Source organism: Oncorhynchus clarkii, chromosome 24 (assembly GCF_045791955.1).
Source record: "Oncorhynchus clarkii lewisi isolate Uvic-CL-2024 chromosome 24, UVic_Ocla_1.0, whole genome shotgun sequence".
NCBI classification, from domain to species: Eukaryota; Metazoa; Chordata; class Actinopteri; order Salmoniformes; family Salmonidae; genus Oncorhynchus; species Oncorhynchus clarkii.
Genome location: NC_092170.1, coordinates 39,708,315 through 39,725,714, shown reverse-complemented (window position 1 = coordinate 39,725,714; position 17,400 = coordinate 39,708,315). Strand labels below are relative to the sequence as shown.

Sequence of the window (17,400 nt, the reverse complement as noted above, 5' to 3'; positions counted from 1 at the left end):
GACTCAACCCTATCGTAGCCAAGCACACTGAGAACATTGACTCAACCCTATCCTAGCCAAGTACACTGAGAACATTGACTCATCCCTATCCTAGCCAAGTGCACTGAGAACATTGACTCAACCCTATCCTAGCCAAGCACACTGAGAACATTGACTCAACCCTATCCTAGCCAAGCACACTGAGAACATTGACTCAACCCTATCCTAGCCAAGTACACTAACAGGTGAGAACATTGACTCAACCCTATCCTAGCCAAGCACACTGAGAACATTGACTCAACCCTATCCTAGCCAAGCACACTGAGAACATTGACTCAACCCTATCCTAGCCAAGTACACTGAGAACATTGACTCAACCCTATCCTATCCAAGTACACTGAGAACATTGACTCAACCCTATCCTAGCCAAGCACACTGAGAACATTGACTCAACCCTATCCTAGCCAAGTACACTGAGAACATTGACTCAACCCTATCCTAGCCAAGCACACTGAGAACATTGACTCAACCCTATCCTAGCCAAGCACACTGAGAACATTGACTCAACCCTATTCTAGCCAAGCACACTGAGAACATTGACTCAACCCTATCCTAGCCAAGTACACTGAGAACATTGACTCAACCCTATCCTAGCCATGTACACTGAGAACATTGACTCAACCCTATCCTAGCCAAGCACACTGAGAACATTGACTCAACCCTATCCTAGCCAAGTACACTGAGAACATTGACTCAACCCTATCCTAGCCAAGCACACTGAGAACATTGACTCAACCCTATCCTAGCCAAGTACACTAACAGGTGAGAACATTGACTCAACCCTATCCTAGCCAAGCACACTGAGAACATTGACTCAACCCTATCCTAGCCAAGCACACTAAGAGGTGAGAACCTTGACTCAACCCTATCCTAGCCAAGCACACTGAGAACATTGACTCAACCCTATCCTAGCCAAGCACACTGAGAACATTGACTCAACCCTATCCTAGCCAAGCACACTGAGAACATTGACTCAACCCTATCCTAGCCAAGCACACTGAGAACATTGACTCAACCCTATTCTAGCCAAGCACACTGAGAACATTGACTCAAGCCTATCCTAGCCAAGTACACTAACAGGTGAGAACATTGACTCAACCCTATCCTAGCCAAGTACACTGAGAACGTTGAGAAAAGCACATCATTATAATATGATGAGAAGCGTCAGTTATTCAAACGTTCTCATTTCTAGTACATTGTAGATCAACTGTAGTTGCTGGTGTAGTTTTTCCCGTGTTGTTGTTTCCAGAGTCCTGCAGAACTACATGGTGTGGCGTTTTGTCATGAACATGGTGGTGGGTTTGAGCAGGCAGTACAGGGACACCAGGAAAGCCTTCCGCAAGGTACAGACACGCCATCTCCTCGTCCTTTCACTCTCACCTCCCTCCTTTCTCTCTAGTCCGTCTTCTCTTCCTACATCTCACTATTTCTCTGGTGTGTGTGTGATGTCATCAGTGTGAGCCATGCCCTGCTGCCCCCCTCTGCAGGCGCTGTACGGTGCCACGTCGGAGGCGGCGGTGTGGCGACAGTGTGCCATCTACGTCAACAACAATATGGACAACGCTGTCGGAAGACTGTACGTAGAGGAGTCCTTCTCTGGGGAGAGCAAAGAACTGGTGAGGTTCACGAGGGGGTGGGGGGAGAGTGTGTGTCCGTAAGCCTGTTCAGATCACCCATTGGCTGACACAATTAGGGTCTCATACCATTGAGTTTATGCTCACACAGATTGTGATCCAAACACATATTTTCTATGAAACGTTTTGTCAGGCCCCTGACACATACACAGCTATTTTAAGTTCACTCTAAAGCATTGTTTTCCTTAACACTCTGAAAGAAGAGATGCCTATCACATTCTGTTCCAGAGGAACCTGGGCTGAGATCCACAATAGAGACATTATCAGTACATACTGATCTGTTTAAAGTGTGTGTGTGTGTGTATGTGTGTATGTGTGTATGTGTGTATGTGTGTATGTGTGTATGTGTGTATGTGTGTGTGTGTGTGTGTGTGTGTGTGTGTGTGTGTGTGTGTGTTAGATGGAAGAGATGATCTCTGTGATACGGGAGGTATTCATCAGCAACTTAGACCACCTAAGATGGATGGATGTAGAGACCAAGAAGGCTGCTGAGGAGAAGGTGAGACTCCCCTGCCATTTGATATCTACCTGTTGACCTCTGGCTGACCTGTTTTACCTGTCTCTGTTTTACCTGTTTTACCTGTCTCTGTTTTACCTGTTTTACCTGTCTCTGTTTTACCTGTCTCTGTTTTACCTGTCTCTGTTTTACCTGTTTTACCTGTCTCTGTTTTACCTGTTTTACCTGTCTCTGTTTTACCTGTCTCTGTTTTACCTGTCTCTGTCTCTGTTTTACCTGTCTCTGTTTTACCTGTCTCTGTTTTACCTGTCTCTGTTTTACCTGTCTCTGTCCCTGTTTTACCTGTCTCTGTCCCTGTTTTACCTGTCTCTGTTTTACCTGTCTCTGTCTCTGTTTTACCTGTCTCTGTTTTACCTGTCTCTGTCTCTGTTTTACCTGTCTCTGTTTTACCTGTCTCTGTTTTACCTGTCTCTGTTTTACCTGTTTTACCTGTCTCTGTTTTACCTGTTATACCTGTCTCTGTTTTACCTGTCTCTGTCTCTGTTTTACCTGTCTCTGTTTTACCTGTCTCTGTTTTACCTGTTTTACCTGTCTCTGTTTTACCTGTCTCTGTTTTACCTGTCTCTGTTTTACCTGTTTCTGTTTTACCTGTCTCTGTTTTACCTGTTTTACCTGTCTCTGTTTTACCTGTTTTACCTGTCTCTGTTTTACCTGTCTCTGTCTCTGTTTTACCTGTCTCTGTTTTACCTGTCTCTGTCTCTGTTTTACCTGTCTCTGTTTTACCTGTCTCTGTCTCTGTTTTACCTGTCTCTGTTTTACCTGTCTCTGTCTCTGTTTTACCTGTTTTACCTGTCTCTGTTTTACCTGTCTCTGTCTCTGTTTTACCTGTTTTACCTGTCTCTGTTTTACCTGTCTCTGTCTCTGTTTTACCTGTCTCTGTTTTACCTGTCTCTGTTTTACTTGTCTCTGTCTCTGTTTTACCTGTCTCTGTTTTATTTGTCTCTGTTTTACCTGTTGTACCTGTCTCTGTTTTACCTGTCTCTGTTTTACCTGTCTCTGTTTTACCTGTTTTACCTGTCTCTGTTTTACCTGTTTTACCTGTCTCTGTTTTACCTGTTTACCTGTCTCTGTTTTACCTGTCTCTGTCTCTGTTTTACCTGTCTCTGTCTCTGTTTTACCTGTCTCTGTTTTACCTGTCTCTGTCTCTGTTTTACCTGTCTCTGTTTTACCTGTCTCTGTCTCTGTTTTACCTGTCTCTGTTTTACCTGTCTCTGTCTCTGTTTTACCTGTCTCTGTTTTACCTGTCTCTGTCTCTGTTTTACCTGTCTCTGTTTTACCTGTCTCTGTCTCTGTTTTACCTGTCTCTGTTTTACCTGTCTCTGTTTTACCTGTCTCTGTTTTACCTGTCTCTTTCTCTGTTTTACCTGTTTTACCTGTCTCTGTTTTACCTGTCTCTGTCTCTGTTTTACCTGTCTCTGTCTCTGTTTTACCTGTCTCTGTCCCTGTTTTACCTGTCTCTGTTGTACCTGTCTCTGTTTTACCTGTTTTACCTGTCTCTGTTTTACCTGTCTCTGTTTTACCTGTTTTACCTGTCCCTGTTTTACCTGTCTCTGTTTTACCTGTTTTACCTGTCCCTGTTTTACCTGTCTCTGTCTCTGTTTTACCTGTTTTACCTGTCTCTGTTTTACCTGTCTCTGTTTTACCTGTCTCTGTCCCTGTTTTACCTGTCTCTGTTTTACCTGTCTCTGTTTTACCTGTTTTACCTGTCTCTGTTTTACCTGTCTCTGTTTTGCCTGTTTTACCTGTTTCTGTTTTACCTGTCTCTGTTTTACCTGTCTCTGTTTTACCTGTTTTACCTGTCCCTGTTTTACCTGTCCCTGTTTTACCTGTTTTACCTGTTTTACCTGTCTCTGTTTTACCTGTCTCTGTTTTACCTGTCTCTGTTTACCTGTTTTACCTGTCTCTGTTTTACCTGTTTTACCTGTCTCTGTTTTACCTGTCTCTGTTTTACCTGTCTCTGTCTCTGTTTTACCTGTCTCTGTTTTACCTGTCTCTGTTTTACCTGTTTTACCTGTCTCTGTTTTACCTGTCTCTGTCCCTGTTTTACCTGTCTCTGTCCCTGTTTTACCTGTCTCTGTTTTACCTGTCTCTGTCTCTGTTTTACCTGTCTCTGTTTTACCTGTCTCTGTCTCTGTTTTACCTGTCTCTGTTTTACCTGTCTCTGTTTTACCTGTCTCTGTTTTACCTGTTTTACCTGTCTCTGTTTTACCTGTTATACCTGTCTCTGTTTTACCTGTCTCTGTCTCTGTTTTACCTGTCTCTGTTTTATCTGTCTCTGTTTTACCTGTTTTACCTGTCTCTGTTTTACCTGTCTCTGTTTTACCTGTCTCTGTTTTACCTGTTTCTGTTTTACCTGTTTTACCTGTCTCTGTTTTACCTGTTTTACCTGTCTCTGTTTTACCTGTCTCTGTCTCTGTTTTACCTGTCTCTGTTTTACCTGTCTCTGTCTCTGTTTTACCTGTCTCTGTTTTACCTGTCTCTGTCTCTGTTTTACCTGTCTCTGTTTTACCTGTCTCTGTCTCTGTTTTACCTGTCTCTGTTTTACCTGTCTCTGTTTTACCTGTCTCTGTTTTACCTGTTTTACCTGTCTCTGTTTTACCTGTTATACCTGTCTCTGTTTTACCTGTCTCTGTCTCTGTTTTACCTGTCTCTGTTTTATCTGTCTCTGTTTTACCTGTTTTACCTGTCTCTGTTTTACCTGTCTCTGTTTTACCTGTCTCTGTTTTACCTGTTTCTGTTTTACCTGTTTTACCTGTCTCTGTTTTACCTGTTTTACCTGTCTCTGTTTTACCTGTCTCTGTCTCTGTTTTACCTGTCTCTGTTTTACCTGTCTCTGTCTCTGTTTTACCTGTCTCTGTTTTACCTGTCTCTGTCTCTGTTTTACCTGTCTCTGTTTTACCTGTCTCTGTCTCTGTTTTACCTGTCTCTGTTTTACCTGTCTCTGTTTTACCTGTCTCTGTTTTACCTGTTTTACCTGTCTCTGTTTTACCTGTTATACCTGTCTCTGTTTTACCTGTCTCTGTCTCTGTTTTACCTGTCTCTGTTTTATCTGTCTCTGTTTTACCTGTTTTACCTGTCTCTGTTTTACCTGTCTCTGTTTTACCTGTCTCTGTTTTACCTGTTTCTGTTTTACCTGTTTTACCTGTCTCTGTTTTACCTGTTTTACCTGTCTCTGTTTTACCTGTCTCTGTCTCTGTTTTACCTGTCTCTGTTTTACCTGTCTCTGTCTCTGTTTTACCTGTCTCTGTTTTACCTGTCTCTGTCTCTGTTTTACCTGTCTCTGTTTTACCTGTCTCTGTTTTACCTGTCTCTGTTTTACCTGTTTTACCTGTCTCTGTTTTACCTGTTATACCTGTCTCTGTTTTACCTGTCTCTGTCTCTGTTTTACCTGTCTCTGTTTTATCTGTCTCTGTTTTACCTGTTTTACCTGTCTCTGTTTTACCTGTCTCTGTTTTACCTGTCTCTGTTTTACCTGTTTCTGTTTTACCTGTTTTACCTGTCTCTGTTTTACCTGTTTTACCTGTCTCTGTTTTACCTGTCTCTGTCTCTGTTTTACCTGTCTCTGTTTTACCTGTCTCTGTCTCTGTTTTACCTGTCTCTGTTTTACCTGTCTCTGTCTCTGTTTTACCTGTCTCTGTTTTACCTGTCTCTGTCTCTGTTTTACCTGTTTTACCTGTCTCTGTTTTACCTGTCTCTGTCTCTGTTTTACCTGTTTTACCTGTCTCTGTTTTACCTGTCTCTGTCTCTGTTTTACCTGTCTCTGTTTTACCTGTCTCTGTTTTAGTGTGTGAATTAGACCATTTTCTTGTCAAAATGTAACACGTACTTTTTGGTGTCAGGGAAAATGTATGGAGTAAAAAGTACATTATTTTCTTTAGGAATGTAGTGATGTAAAAGTTAAAGTTGTCAAAAAATATAAATAGTAAAGTACAGTACAGATATCCCAAAAATACTTTAAAGTATTTGTACTTAAGTACTTTACACCACTGGTTACTCCCCTCAAACTCTTGGAATGTTCTGTAGGCACAAGCTATCCGTGAGCGGATTGGCTACTCCGACAACATCAAGAATGACACTTACCTGAACAACGAGTATAAAAATGTGAGTGTTAAAAGGTGAAAGAACATAATCATTCATTTCGTCAGTTGACGTGATACAGTGGACACATGGTTCAAACTATCATATCTGATATCTGTCATTGACACTGTGTGTGTGTGTGTGTGTTGGTGTGTGTGTGTGTGTGTGTGTGTGTGTGTGTGTTAGTTGAGCTACAGTGCAGAGGAGTACTTTGAGAACATCCTCCAGAACCTGGACTACGTTCAGAAGAAACGTCTGAGGAAGCTACGGGTCAAAGTTAACAAAGAAGAGTAAGATAGCATCCACAGCACTAATAAAATAGCAGCCACAGCACTAATATTACAGTAGTGATTAACTTCTGATTAATTATGAACTCCTCTATTCAATATTGTTGTGAAACGTCTTTGTGCCTCATCCCTAGATGGGTAACAGGAGCAGCCGTTGTCAACGCCTTCTACTCCTCAAGCAAAAACCAAATAGGTAACAGAGTCACCTCTACTGTAACCTTCAATCACCTCTACAGTCACCTCCAATCACCTCTACAGTCACCTCCAATCACCTCTACAGTCACCTCCAATCACCTCTACAGTCACCTCCAATCACCTCTACAGTCACCTCCAATCACCTCTACTGTAACCTTCAATCACCTCTACAGTCACCTACAGTCAACTCCAATCACCTCTACTGTCACCTCTACAGTCTTCTCCAATCACCTCTACTGTCACCTCTACAGTCTCCTCCAATCACCTCTACTGTCACCTCTACAATCTCCTCCAATCACCTCTACGGTCACCCCCTACAGTCTCCTCCAATCACCTCTACTGTCACCTCCAATCACCTCTATAGTCTCCTCCAATCACCTCTACTGTCACCCCCTACAGTCTCCTCCAATCACCTCTACTGTCACCTCCAATCACCTCTACTGTAACCTTCAATCACCTCTACAGTCACCTACAGTCAACTCCAATCACCTCTACTATCACCTCTACAGTCTCCTCCAATCACCTCTACTGTCACCTCTAGTCTCCTCCAATCACCTCTACTGTCACCTCTACAATCTCCTCCAATCACCTCTACTGTCAACCCCTACAGTCTCCTCCAATCACCTCTACTGTCACCTCCAATCACCTCTATAGTCTCCTCCAATCACCTCTACTGTCACCTCTACAGTCTCCTCCAATCATCTCTACAGTCTCCTCCAATCACATCTACAGTCTCCTCCAATCACCTCTACTGTCACCTCTACAGTCTCCTCCAATCACCTCTACAGTCACCTCCAATCACCTCTACTGTCACCTCTACAGTGTCCTCAAATCACCTCTACTGTCACTTCCAATCACCTCTACTGTCACCTCTATAGTCTCCTCCAATCACCTACAGTCTCCTCCAATCACCTCTACTGTCACCTCTACAGTCTCCTCCAATCACCTACAGTCTCCTCCAATCACCTCTACTGTCACCTCCAATCACCTCTACTGTCACCTCTATAGTCTCCTCCAATCACCTACAGTCTCCTCCAATCACCTCTACTGTCACCTCTACAGTCTCCTCCAATCACCTCTACTGTCACCTCTACAGTCTCCTCCAATCACCTCTACTGTCACTCTACAGTCTCCTCCAATCACCTCTACTGTCATCTCTACAGTCTCCTCCAATCACCTCTACTGTCACCTCTACAGTCTCCTCCAATCACCTCTACTGTCACTCTACAGTCTCCTCCAATCACCTCTACTGTCACCTCCAATCACCTCTACTGTCAACTCCATCTCCTCTACTGTCATTTCTTTTGTCATCTCCCATCACCTCTACTGTCACCTCCAACCACTCTACTGTCACCTGTACTGTCACCTCCAATCATCTCTACTGTCAACTTCAATCTCCTCTACTGTCATCTCTTTTGTCATCTCCCATCACCTCTACTGTCACCTCCAATCATCTCTACTGTCACCTCTACTGTCACCTCCAAACATCTCTACTGTCACCAATACTGTCACCTCCAATCATCTCTACTGTTACCTCCCATCACCTCTACTGTCTTCTCCCATCAATTCTACTGTCTCCTCCCATCACCTCTACTGTCTTCTCCCATCACTCTGAAGGTGAAAGATGTGAGATCCTTTCTTCATCCTCCTCCTCAGTGTTCCCGGCTGGCATCCTCCAGCCTCCGTTCTTCGGTAAGGGCCAGACCAAGTCTCTGAACTTTGGCGGTATCGGCATGGTGATCGGACATGAGATCACACACGGGTTTGATGACAACGGTAAGACACTCTGCACATGGAATTAGCTTTGTTAGAATGGACAGTCCAATTCAAAGTGTTGTTTTATGACATGTGGACTAGCTGGTCAGCTGTCCGTAACAGTTTGTTTGTCCGGTTACCAGGTCGTAACTACGATAAAGATGGTGACCTGAAGGACTGGTGGACGCCAAGCTCCACCCAGAACTTTGTGAATCTGTCCAAGTGCATTGTGGACCAGTATGGAAGCTTCTCCTGGGACCTGGCCAACGGACTGAATGTATGTTTTACTCTCGCCTCGTCTCCCCTCGCCTCGTCTCCCCTCGCCTCGCCTCCCCTCGCCTCGCCTCCCCTCGCCTCCCCTCGCCTCGTCTCCCCTCGCCTCGTCTCCCCTCGCCTCGCCTCGCCTCCCCTCGCCTCGCCTCCCCTCGCCTCCCCTCGCCTCGTCTCCCCTCCCCTCCCCTCGCCTCCCCTCGCCTCGTCTCTCCTCCCCTCGCCTCCCCTCGCCTCGTCTCCCCTCCCCTTGCCTCCCCTCGCCTCGTCTCCCCTCCCCTCCCCTTGCCTCGCCTCGTCTCCCCTCCCCTCGCCTCGTCTCCCCTCCCCTCGCCTCGTCTCCCCTCGCCTCGTCTCCCCTCCCCTCGCCTCCCCTCGCCTCGCCTCCCCTCGCCTCGCCTCCACTCTCCTCGCCTCCCCTCGCCTCCCCTCGCCTCCCCTCGCCTCCCCTCGCCTCCCCTCGCCTCGCCTCCCCTCGCCTCGCCTCGTCTCCCCTCGCCTCCCCTCGCCTCTCCTCCCCTCCCCTTGCCTCCCCTCCCCTTGCCTCCCCTCCCCTCGCCTCGCCTCTCCTCCCCTCCCCTTGCCTCCCCTCGCCTCCCCTCCACTCTCCTCGCCTCCCCTCGCCTCCCCTCTCCTCCCCTCTCCTCCCCTCGCCTCCCCTCGCCTCCCCTCGCCTCGCCTCCCCTCGCCTCCCCTCGCCTCCCCTCGCCTCCCCTCGCCTCCCCTCCACTCTCCTCGCCTCCCCTCTCCTCCCCTCTCCTCCCCTCCCCTCGCCTCCCCTCGCCTCGCCTCCCCTCCCCTTGCCTCCCCTCCCCTTGCCTCCCCTCGCCTCGCCTCGCCTCTCCTCCCCTCCCCTTGCCTCCCCTCGCCTCCCCTCGCCTCGCCTCCCCTCCACTCGCCTCACCTCGCCTCCCCTCGCCTCCCCTTGCCTCCCCTCCACTTGCCTCCCCTCCCCTCGCCTCGCCTCTCCTCCCCTCCCCTCGCCTCCCCTCGCCTCCCCTCGCCTCCCCTCGCCTCGCCTCCCCTCGCCTCCCCTCCACTCTCCTCGCCTCCCCTCGCCTCCCCTCTCCTCCCCTCGCCTCCCCTCGCCTCGCCACGCCTCCCCTCGCCTCCCCTCCCCTCGCCTCCCCTCCCCTCGCCTCCCCTCTCCTCGCCTCGCCTCGCCTCCCCTCGCCTCCCCTCCACTCTCCTCGCCTCTCCTCCCCTCCCCTCGCCTCCCCTGCCCTCGCCTCCCCTCGCCTCCCCTCGCCTCCCCTCTCCTCGCCTCTCCTCGCCTCTCCTCGCCTCCCCTCGCCTCCCCTCGCCTCGCCTCCCCTCGCCTCGTCTCCCCTCCCCTCGCCTCCCCTCGCCTCCCCTCGTCTCAACCTCGCCTCCCCTTGCCTCCCCTTGCCTCGCCTCCCCTCGCCTCCCCTCGCCTCCCCTCGCCTCCCCTCTCCTCCCCTCGCCTCCCCTCGCCTCCCCTCTCCTCCCCTCGCCTCCCCTCCCCTCGCCTCCCCTCGCCTCCCCTCGCCTCCCCTCCACTCGCCTCGCCTCCCCTCTCCTCGCCTCGCCTCCCCTCTCCTCCCCTCTCCTCGCCTCCCCTCGCCTCCCTTCGCCTCCCCTCCCCTCGCCTCCCCTCACCTCACCTCACCTCGCCTCGCCTCCCCTCGCCTTCCCTCCCCTCCCCTCGCCTCGCCTCCCCTCGCCTCCCCTCGCCTCCCCTCGCCTCGCCTCCCCTCGCCTCGCCTCCCCTCCCCTCGCCTCCCCTCGCCTCGCCTCCCCTCGCATTTTGTTTTATGCTCATTTACCCCCAGCATGGAAAATGGTTTCCCTGGGATGGAGAACTGCTGAAATACTCAATTACAGGCCGTATTCATCTGTCTTTTTGTTTTCCGTAAGCAGCTCAATGGGAATAACACTCTGGGCGAGAACATCGCAGACAATGGAGGCATCCGTCAGTCCTACCAGGTACGAATGCCCACTGTAGAAAGACACATTTTACAGCTTAAAAAAAGATGCACACACATTATGAAGACAGAGTCCTTTAACCCAGGCAAGAAATGGATTCCAGTAATCTGTTACACCATTTTCTCTATTTCTCCCTCGCATCTACATTGTTTTAGCATTCGATGATTAGCTATATACGTCTGAGTGACATGTTGTGAGATGAAATGAGATCGGAAGGACTTGTGGGTAATTGCCATCTGCCAGTAATATTACTAATTACTATGTCCTCCTGCCAGCTCTCTGATTGAACCATTAGACATGCTCTCGGAGCATGGTGTGAGTAATGAGCAATGTGATTGGCCAACCAGGCGTCTCGGGTTAGTGTCCAGAGGGAAGACAAAGTGATGACGGAGGGATGGAGAACACTTCTTCATAGATTCTGAGAGCCCTATGTTTACTTTATACATTTTCTAAGAAGGTAGGAGAGTCTGAGATCATCTGATGTGATTGGTGTTAAATCAAGTACCTATCGATCTATTGTCAAGTATTAAAGACTGGTGTTGTAATGATTTCAGGCCAGAGAGGTTTGAAGTGGTGTTGTAATGATTTCAGGCCAGTGAGGTTTGAAGTGTTGTTGTGATGATTTCAGGCCAGTGAGGTTTGAAGTGGTGTTGTAATGATTTCAGGCCAGTGAGGTTTGAAGTGGTGTTGTGATCATTTCAGGCCAGAGAGGTTTGAAGTGGTGTTGTAATGATTTCAGGCCAGAGAGGTTTGAAGTGGTGTTGTGAGATTTCAGGCCAGTGAGGTTTGAAGTGGTGTTGTAATGATTTCAGGCCAGTGAGGTTTGAAGTGGTGTTGTGATGATTTCAGGCCAGCGAGGTTTGAAGTGGTGTTGTAATGATTTCAGTCCAGAGAGGTTTGAAGTGGTGTTGTGAGATTTCAGGCCAGTGAGGTTTGAAGTGGTGTTGTAATGATTTCAGGCCAGTGAGGTTTGAAGTGGTGTTGTGATGATTTCAGGCCAGTGAGGTTTGAAGTGGTGTTGTGATGATTTCAGGCCAGTGAGGTTTGAAGTGGTGTTGTGATGATTTCAGGCCAGTGAGGTTTGAAGTGGTGTTGTAATGATTTCAGGCCAGTGAGGTTTGAAGTGGTGTTGTGATGATTTCAGGCCAGAGAGGTTTGAAGTGGTGTTGTAATGATTTCAGTCCAGAGAGGTTTGAAGTGGTGTTGTGAGATTTCAGGCCAGTGAGGTTTGAAGTGGTGTTGTAATGATTTCAGGCCAGTGAGGTTTGAAGTGGTGTTGTGATGATTTCAGGCCAGTGAGGTTTGAAGTGGTGTTGTAATGATTTCAGGCCAGTGAGGTTTGAAGTGGTGTTGTAATGATTTCAGGCCAGTGAGGTTTGAAGTGGTGTTGTAATGATTTCAGGCCAGTGAGGTTTGAAGTGGTGTTGTAATGATTTCAGGCCAGAGAGGTTTGAAGTTGTGTTGTGATGATTTCAGGCATACCTGAACTATGTGGAGAAGAATGGGAATGAGCCTCTCCTGCCTGGAATAGACCTCAACCATCAACAACTCTTCTTTGTCAACTTCGCCCAGGTCAGACTGGATGAATGGATGGGTGAATGAATGGATGGATGGATGGATGGATGAATGGATGGATGAATGGACGGATGGATGAATGCATTGGTGGGTGAATGAATGGATGGGTGAATGAATGGATGGGTGGATGAATGGATGGGTGGATAAATGGGTGGGTGGGTGAGTGGACGGATGGGTGGATGGATGGATGGATGGATGGACGGGTGGGTGAATGGATGGATGGGTGAATGGGTGGATGAATGGATTGATGGGATGGGTGGGTGGATAAATGGATCGGTGGGTGAATGGATGGGTGGGTGAATGGGTGGATGAATGGATGGATGGATGGATGGATGGATGGATGGATGGATGGATGGACGGGTGGGTGAATGGATGGATGGGTGAATGGGTGGATGAATGGATTGATGGGATGGGTGGGTGGATAAATGGATGGGTGGGTGAATGGATGGGTGGGTGAATGGGTGAATGGGTGGATGAATGGATGGATGGATGGATGGATGGATGGACGGGTGGGTGGGTGGATGGATGGACGGGTGGGTGGATGAATGGATGGGTGGATGGGTGGGTGGGTGGGTGGGTGGGTGGGTGAGTGGATGGATGGATGGATGGATGTGTGAATGGGTGGATGGATGGATGGGTGGATGAATGGATGGGTGGGTGGTTGAATGGATGGGTGAATGGATGGGTGGATGGATGGGTGGATGAATGGGTGGGTGAATGGATGGATGGGTGAATGGATGGATGGGTGGGTGAGTGGGTGAATGGATGAATGGGTGAATGAATGGATGGGTGAATGGGTGGATGGGTGGATGAGTGGGTGGGTGGGTGAATGGATGGGTGGGTGGATGAATGGTTTAATGGATGGTTGGTTGGATGAATGGGTGGATGAATGATTGAATGGATGGGTGGGTGGATGAATGATTGAATGGATGGTTGGTTGGATGAATGGGTGGATGAATGATTGAATGGATGGCTGGGTGGATGAATGGGTGAATGAATGATTGAATGGATGGATGGGTGGATGTCACAGCCTATCTCACTCCCATCTCCTCCAGGTGTGGTGTGGAACACATCGACCAGAACAAGCTGTCAACTCCATCAAAGTAGATGTACACAGTCCAGGGAAGTTCAGGTACAATCTCTCACTCCTCATTCCATTCCTCTCCTGTATCAATCAATGCCACTTCCTCTTCCCCTCACTCCATCTCTGTCCATATTAACTCAGGGCCACTTCCTCTTCCCCTCACTCCATCTCTGTCGATATTAACTCAATGCCACTTCCTCTTCTCCTCACCCCATCTCTGTCGATATTAACTCAGGGCCACTTCCTCTTCCCCTCACTCCATCTCTGTCGATATTAACTCAATGCCACTTCCTCTTCCCCTCACCCCACCTCTGTCCATATGAATGGTTTGTGTTCCTCAGTGTCTCTGGTTTTCCTTATTTTATTTTAATGAGTGTCAGATTTAGACCTGGGACACCAGTTGTGGTGATTGCCTCGTCGTTCTCGCCAATAATGACCTTTTCCTGTTCAGGGTTCTGGGGTCCCTCCAGAACTTCCCAGAGTTTGCCAAGGCCTTCAACTGTCCCAAGAACAGCTACATGGTGCCTGACAAGACTTGTCAAGTCTGGTGATATTGTAGTCCTGACACTAGCCTTGCCCTGATGCTGGTGGAGGGTGAGAGGTGGGCTTGTGTCCTCTTCCCCCCTCATCACCTCATTTTCCCACCTGACTGTTAGAGCACTATTCTGGGACAGGGATATAGTCGATGTTCCCCAGTTCACTTCAGGGTGGGACCAGGACTGCTACACTGATCGTACAGAACAACCAGCTTCAAGGGACTACAGAGGGCTGTTCATATCCAGCTCCCAGGCTCTTCACCCGATCACCCAGGTCACCGCTTTCCACTGAATACAGTCACGCCAATCACAATATATATTGTGGGGGGTTGAAAATGTACTTTTAAATTTAATTTTTCCCTTTGCATTTCAATTAGGATTCTTCTTTTTTGACAGACAGACAGACAGACAGACAGACAGACAGACAGACTTTTGAACCAGGTCCATTATTCTAAACTGTCACTTTGTTTGTCCAAAATGTTATTTGTTTTACACAATATATAAGCCAAAATGTATACTGTATATCAATATGTTCTAGATGAGTATACATTGACAGTGATCGATAGTCTCCCCTGTATAGGGGGGATTCTATTTTATTGTATATTCAAGAAAAATAACATTTTATTTGACTGACTATACACCAATGAGTATAATTAGAATAGCATAAATGTTCTGTATATAAGGTCAAAATAGCTTCAAAATGGGTGCCAACTGTTTATGTCTACAAGCATTGAACCAAAATGAAGTTGTTGCCTTTGAATCAGTTGGGTGACCTATCTGGTCAGGAATTGACATATACCAAACACATTCATTTTTTTATTTTACAGTAAGAATGTGAGCTTAATTTAAACTTGTGTTCAGCAAAAGAGGCTGGTGAGGGGGAATATAGGAGGACGGGCTCACTGTAATGGCTGGACTGGAATCAATGGAATGGTATCAAACACATGGAAACAAAGCGTTTGACTCCACTTCCATTGATTCCGTTCCATTGATTCCGTTCCATTGACTCCGTTCCATTGACTCCGTTCCATTGACTCCGTTCCATTGATTCCATTCCAACCGTTAGAATGAGCCTGTCCTCCGATAGATCCCACCTCTTCTGGTGTTCTCTGTGCGTGTGGGTGTTTGTATTTGTTTATGTGTGTGTTGATGTGTGTTTTTTGTCTGGGTGTGACCGCTACATTTTTCAACAAGCTTAGGAAGCCTTACATAACCCATAGAGCTACTGGTTTGTGTGTGGGGGGTAGAGGAAGTCTGGTTTGTAGTGAAACCACACCCACCCACCCACCCACCCACCAGTGGAGGCTGATGAGGGAAGGACGGCTCATAGTAATGGCTGGAATGGAGTCAATGGAATGGTATCAAACACATGGAAATCATATATTTGATGCCATTCCGTTTACTCCATTCCAGCCATTAATATGAGCCGTCCTCCCCTCATCAGGCTCCACACACACTGTTAACGCCAAAGATTTCCAATTTCAAATCCCTATATGAGCCTCTCTGGTTTCCAGCATTCTCAGACAATATTTTCCTGATTTAAAAGCGTGCCACGAATAACCTCTCCCTCCTCTCTCTCTTATCTCTTTTTCTTCTCTCTCTTCTCTTCTCTCTCTCTCTTCTCTCTCTCACTCTCTCATCTCTCCTCTCTCTCACTCTCTCATCTCTTCTCTTGCTCTCTCTCTCTCTTCTCTCTCTACTCCCTTCTCTTCTGTCTCTCTAATCTCTCCTCTCAATCTCTTCTCCCTCTTCTGATTCTCTCCATTTCTATTTCTCTATCGCTCTCTTTTTTTCTCTCTCATTCACATTCACTCTTACACATACACACACACATACACACACACGGTTAACGCTAAAGATTTCCAATTTCAAATCCCTATATGAGCCTCTCTGGTTTCCAACAATCTCAGACAATATTTTCCTGATTTAAAAGCGTGCCACGAATAACCTCTCCCTCCTCTCTCTCTTATCTCTTTTTCTTCTCTGTCTCTCTCTTATCTATATATCTTCTCTCTCTCTCTCTCTCCCACCTCTCTCCCTTTTCTTTTCTCTCTTCTCTCTCTCTCTCTCTCTCTCTCTCTCTTTTCTCCCTCATCTCTCTCTTCTCTCTCTCTCTTCTCTCTCTTCTCTCTCTCTCTTTTCTCTCTCTTATCTCTCTTCTCTCTCTCTCTTTTCTCTCTCTTATCTCTCTTCTCTCTCTCTTATCTCTCTTCTCTCTCTCTTCTCTCTCTCTTATCTCTCTTCTCTCTCTTATCTATCTACTTTCTCTCTTATCTATCTTCTCTCTCTCTTATCTATCTTCTCTCTCTCTTATCTCTCTTCTCTCTCTTCACTCTCTCTTCTCTCTCTCTCTCTCTTCTCTCCTCTCTCTTCTCTCTCTTCTCTCTCTTCTCTCTCTTTTCTTCTCTCTCTTTTCTTCTCTCTCTTTTCTTCTCTCTCTTTTCTTCTCTCTCTTTTCTTCTCTCTCTTTCAAACACACAGACACAGCAAACCAATCAAACGTGTTTTTGCTGTTGATTACATCATTAGTATGGTTTCTTGTAAATATAGATTTACTAAGTGTTTATTTTTTGTCTTTTATGCCTTTGTAAAAGAAAGCAGATAGAATCTTTGTAAATCTGGTTGGTGTCACTGTATCCATTTTGATTTTCTTTGAATGGGAAAAATAGGTTCAGTCCACAATGTGTCATGGGACTCAAAACATGACTGTTTCTCAAAATGTCCCCTGTAAGTATTGCCATGTCCACTCACACTGCTTTCTCTGTATATGGTACCCCTACCCAACACACACACAACCATCCCACCTGTAGGACAGACAGATATACCTCAGTTGCCTGTTTTTAGATACTTTGTAATAAATAAAAAAATCCTGATGACAATAATGAGGAGCATCTTGACATTTTTTACTATAATAATGAATCCTTCAGGAGCAGGTTTCACTTATTGTGTGTGTGGTACGTGCTGCTTTGCTTTATCTTGGCCAGGTCACAGTTGTAAATGAGAACTTGTTCTCAAATGGCTTACCTGGTTAAATAAAGGTGAAATAAAACATTTTGTTTAAGTATGCGAGAGGGGGAGAGAGAGGGAGACAGAGAGAGGGCAGGAGAGAAAGGGACAGAGAGAGACAAAGGGAGAGAGAGAGGGCAGGAGAGAAAGAGACAGGGGGAGAGAGAGGGAGAGAAAGGGCGGGCGAGAAAGAGACAGGGAGAGAGAGGGAGACAAAGGGAGAGAGATGGAGACAGAGAGATACAAAGGGAGAGAGAGGGAGACAGAGAAAGACAAAGGGAGAGAGAGGGAGACAGAGAAAGACAAAGGGAGAGACAAAGGGAGAGAGAGGGAGACAGAGGGAGACAAAGGGAGAGAGAGGGAGACAAAGGGAGAGAGAGAGAGACAAAGGGAGAGAGAGGGAGACAAAGGGAGAGAGAGGGAGACAAAGGGAGAGAGAGTGAGACAAAGGGAGAGAGAGGGAGACAGAGAAAGACAA

At 47.2% G+C, this 17,400-nt stretch overlaps 1 protein-coding gene across 1 annotated transcript in view; it reads left to right on the top strand.

Moving 5' to 3' along the window:
* Positions 1 to 15,115, top strand: part of LOC139382724 (neprilysin-like) — a 91,490-nt gene extending 76,375 nt beyond the window's left edge. Inside the window, exons 12-23 of the mRNA XM_071126829.1 lie at positions 1,289 to 1,382; positions 1,527 to 1,655; positions 2,074 to 2,172; positions 6,214 to 6,291; positions 6,454 to 6,557; positions 6,689 to 6,747; positions 8,406 to 8,525; positions 8,648 to 8,781; positions 10,656 to 10,721; positions 12,198 to 12,293; positions 13,352 to 13,428; positions 13,832 to 15,115. Coding sequence (XP_070982930.1) covers positions 1,289 to 1,382; positions 1,527 to 1,655; positions 2,074 to 2,172; positions 6,214 to 6,291; positions 6,454 to 6,557; positions 6,689 to 6,747; positions 8,406 to 8,525; positions 8,648 to 8,781; positions 10,656 to 10,721; positions 12,198 to 12,293; positions 13,352 to 13,428; positions 13,832 to 13,931 — 1,156 coding nt within the window. The 3' untranslated portion in view covers positions 13,932 to 15,115. The remainder of the gene's footprint in view (positions 1 to 1,288; positions 1,383 to 1,526; positions 1,656 to 2,073; positions 2,173 to 6,213; positions 6,292 to 6,453; positions 6,558 to 6,688; positions 6,748 to 8,405; positions 8,526 to 8,647; positions 8,782 to 10,655; positions 10,722 to 12,197; positions 12,294 to 13,351; positions 13,429 to 13,831) is intronic.
* Positions 15,116 to 17,400: the final 2,285 nt, after the last annotated feature.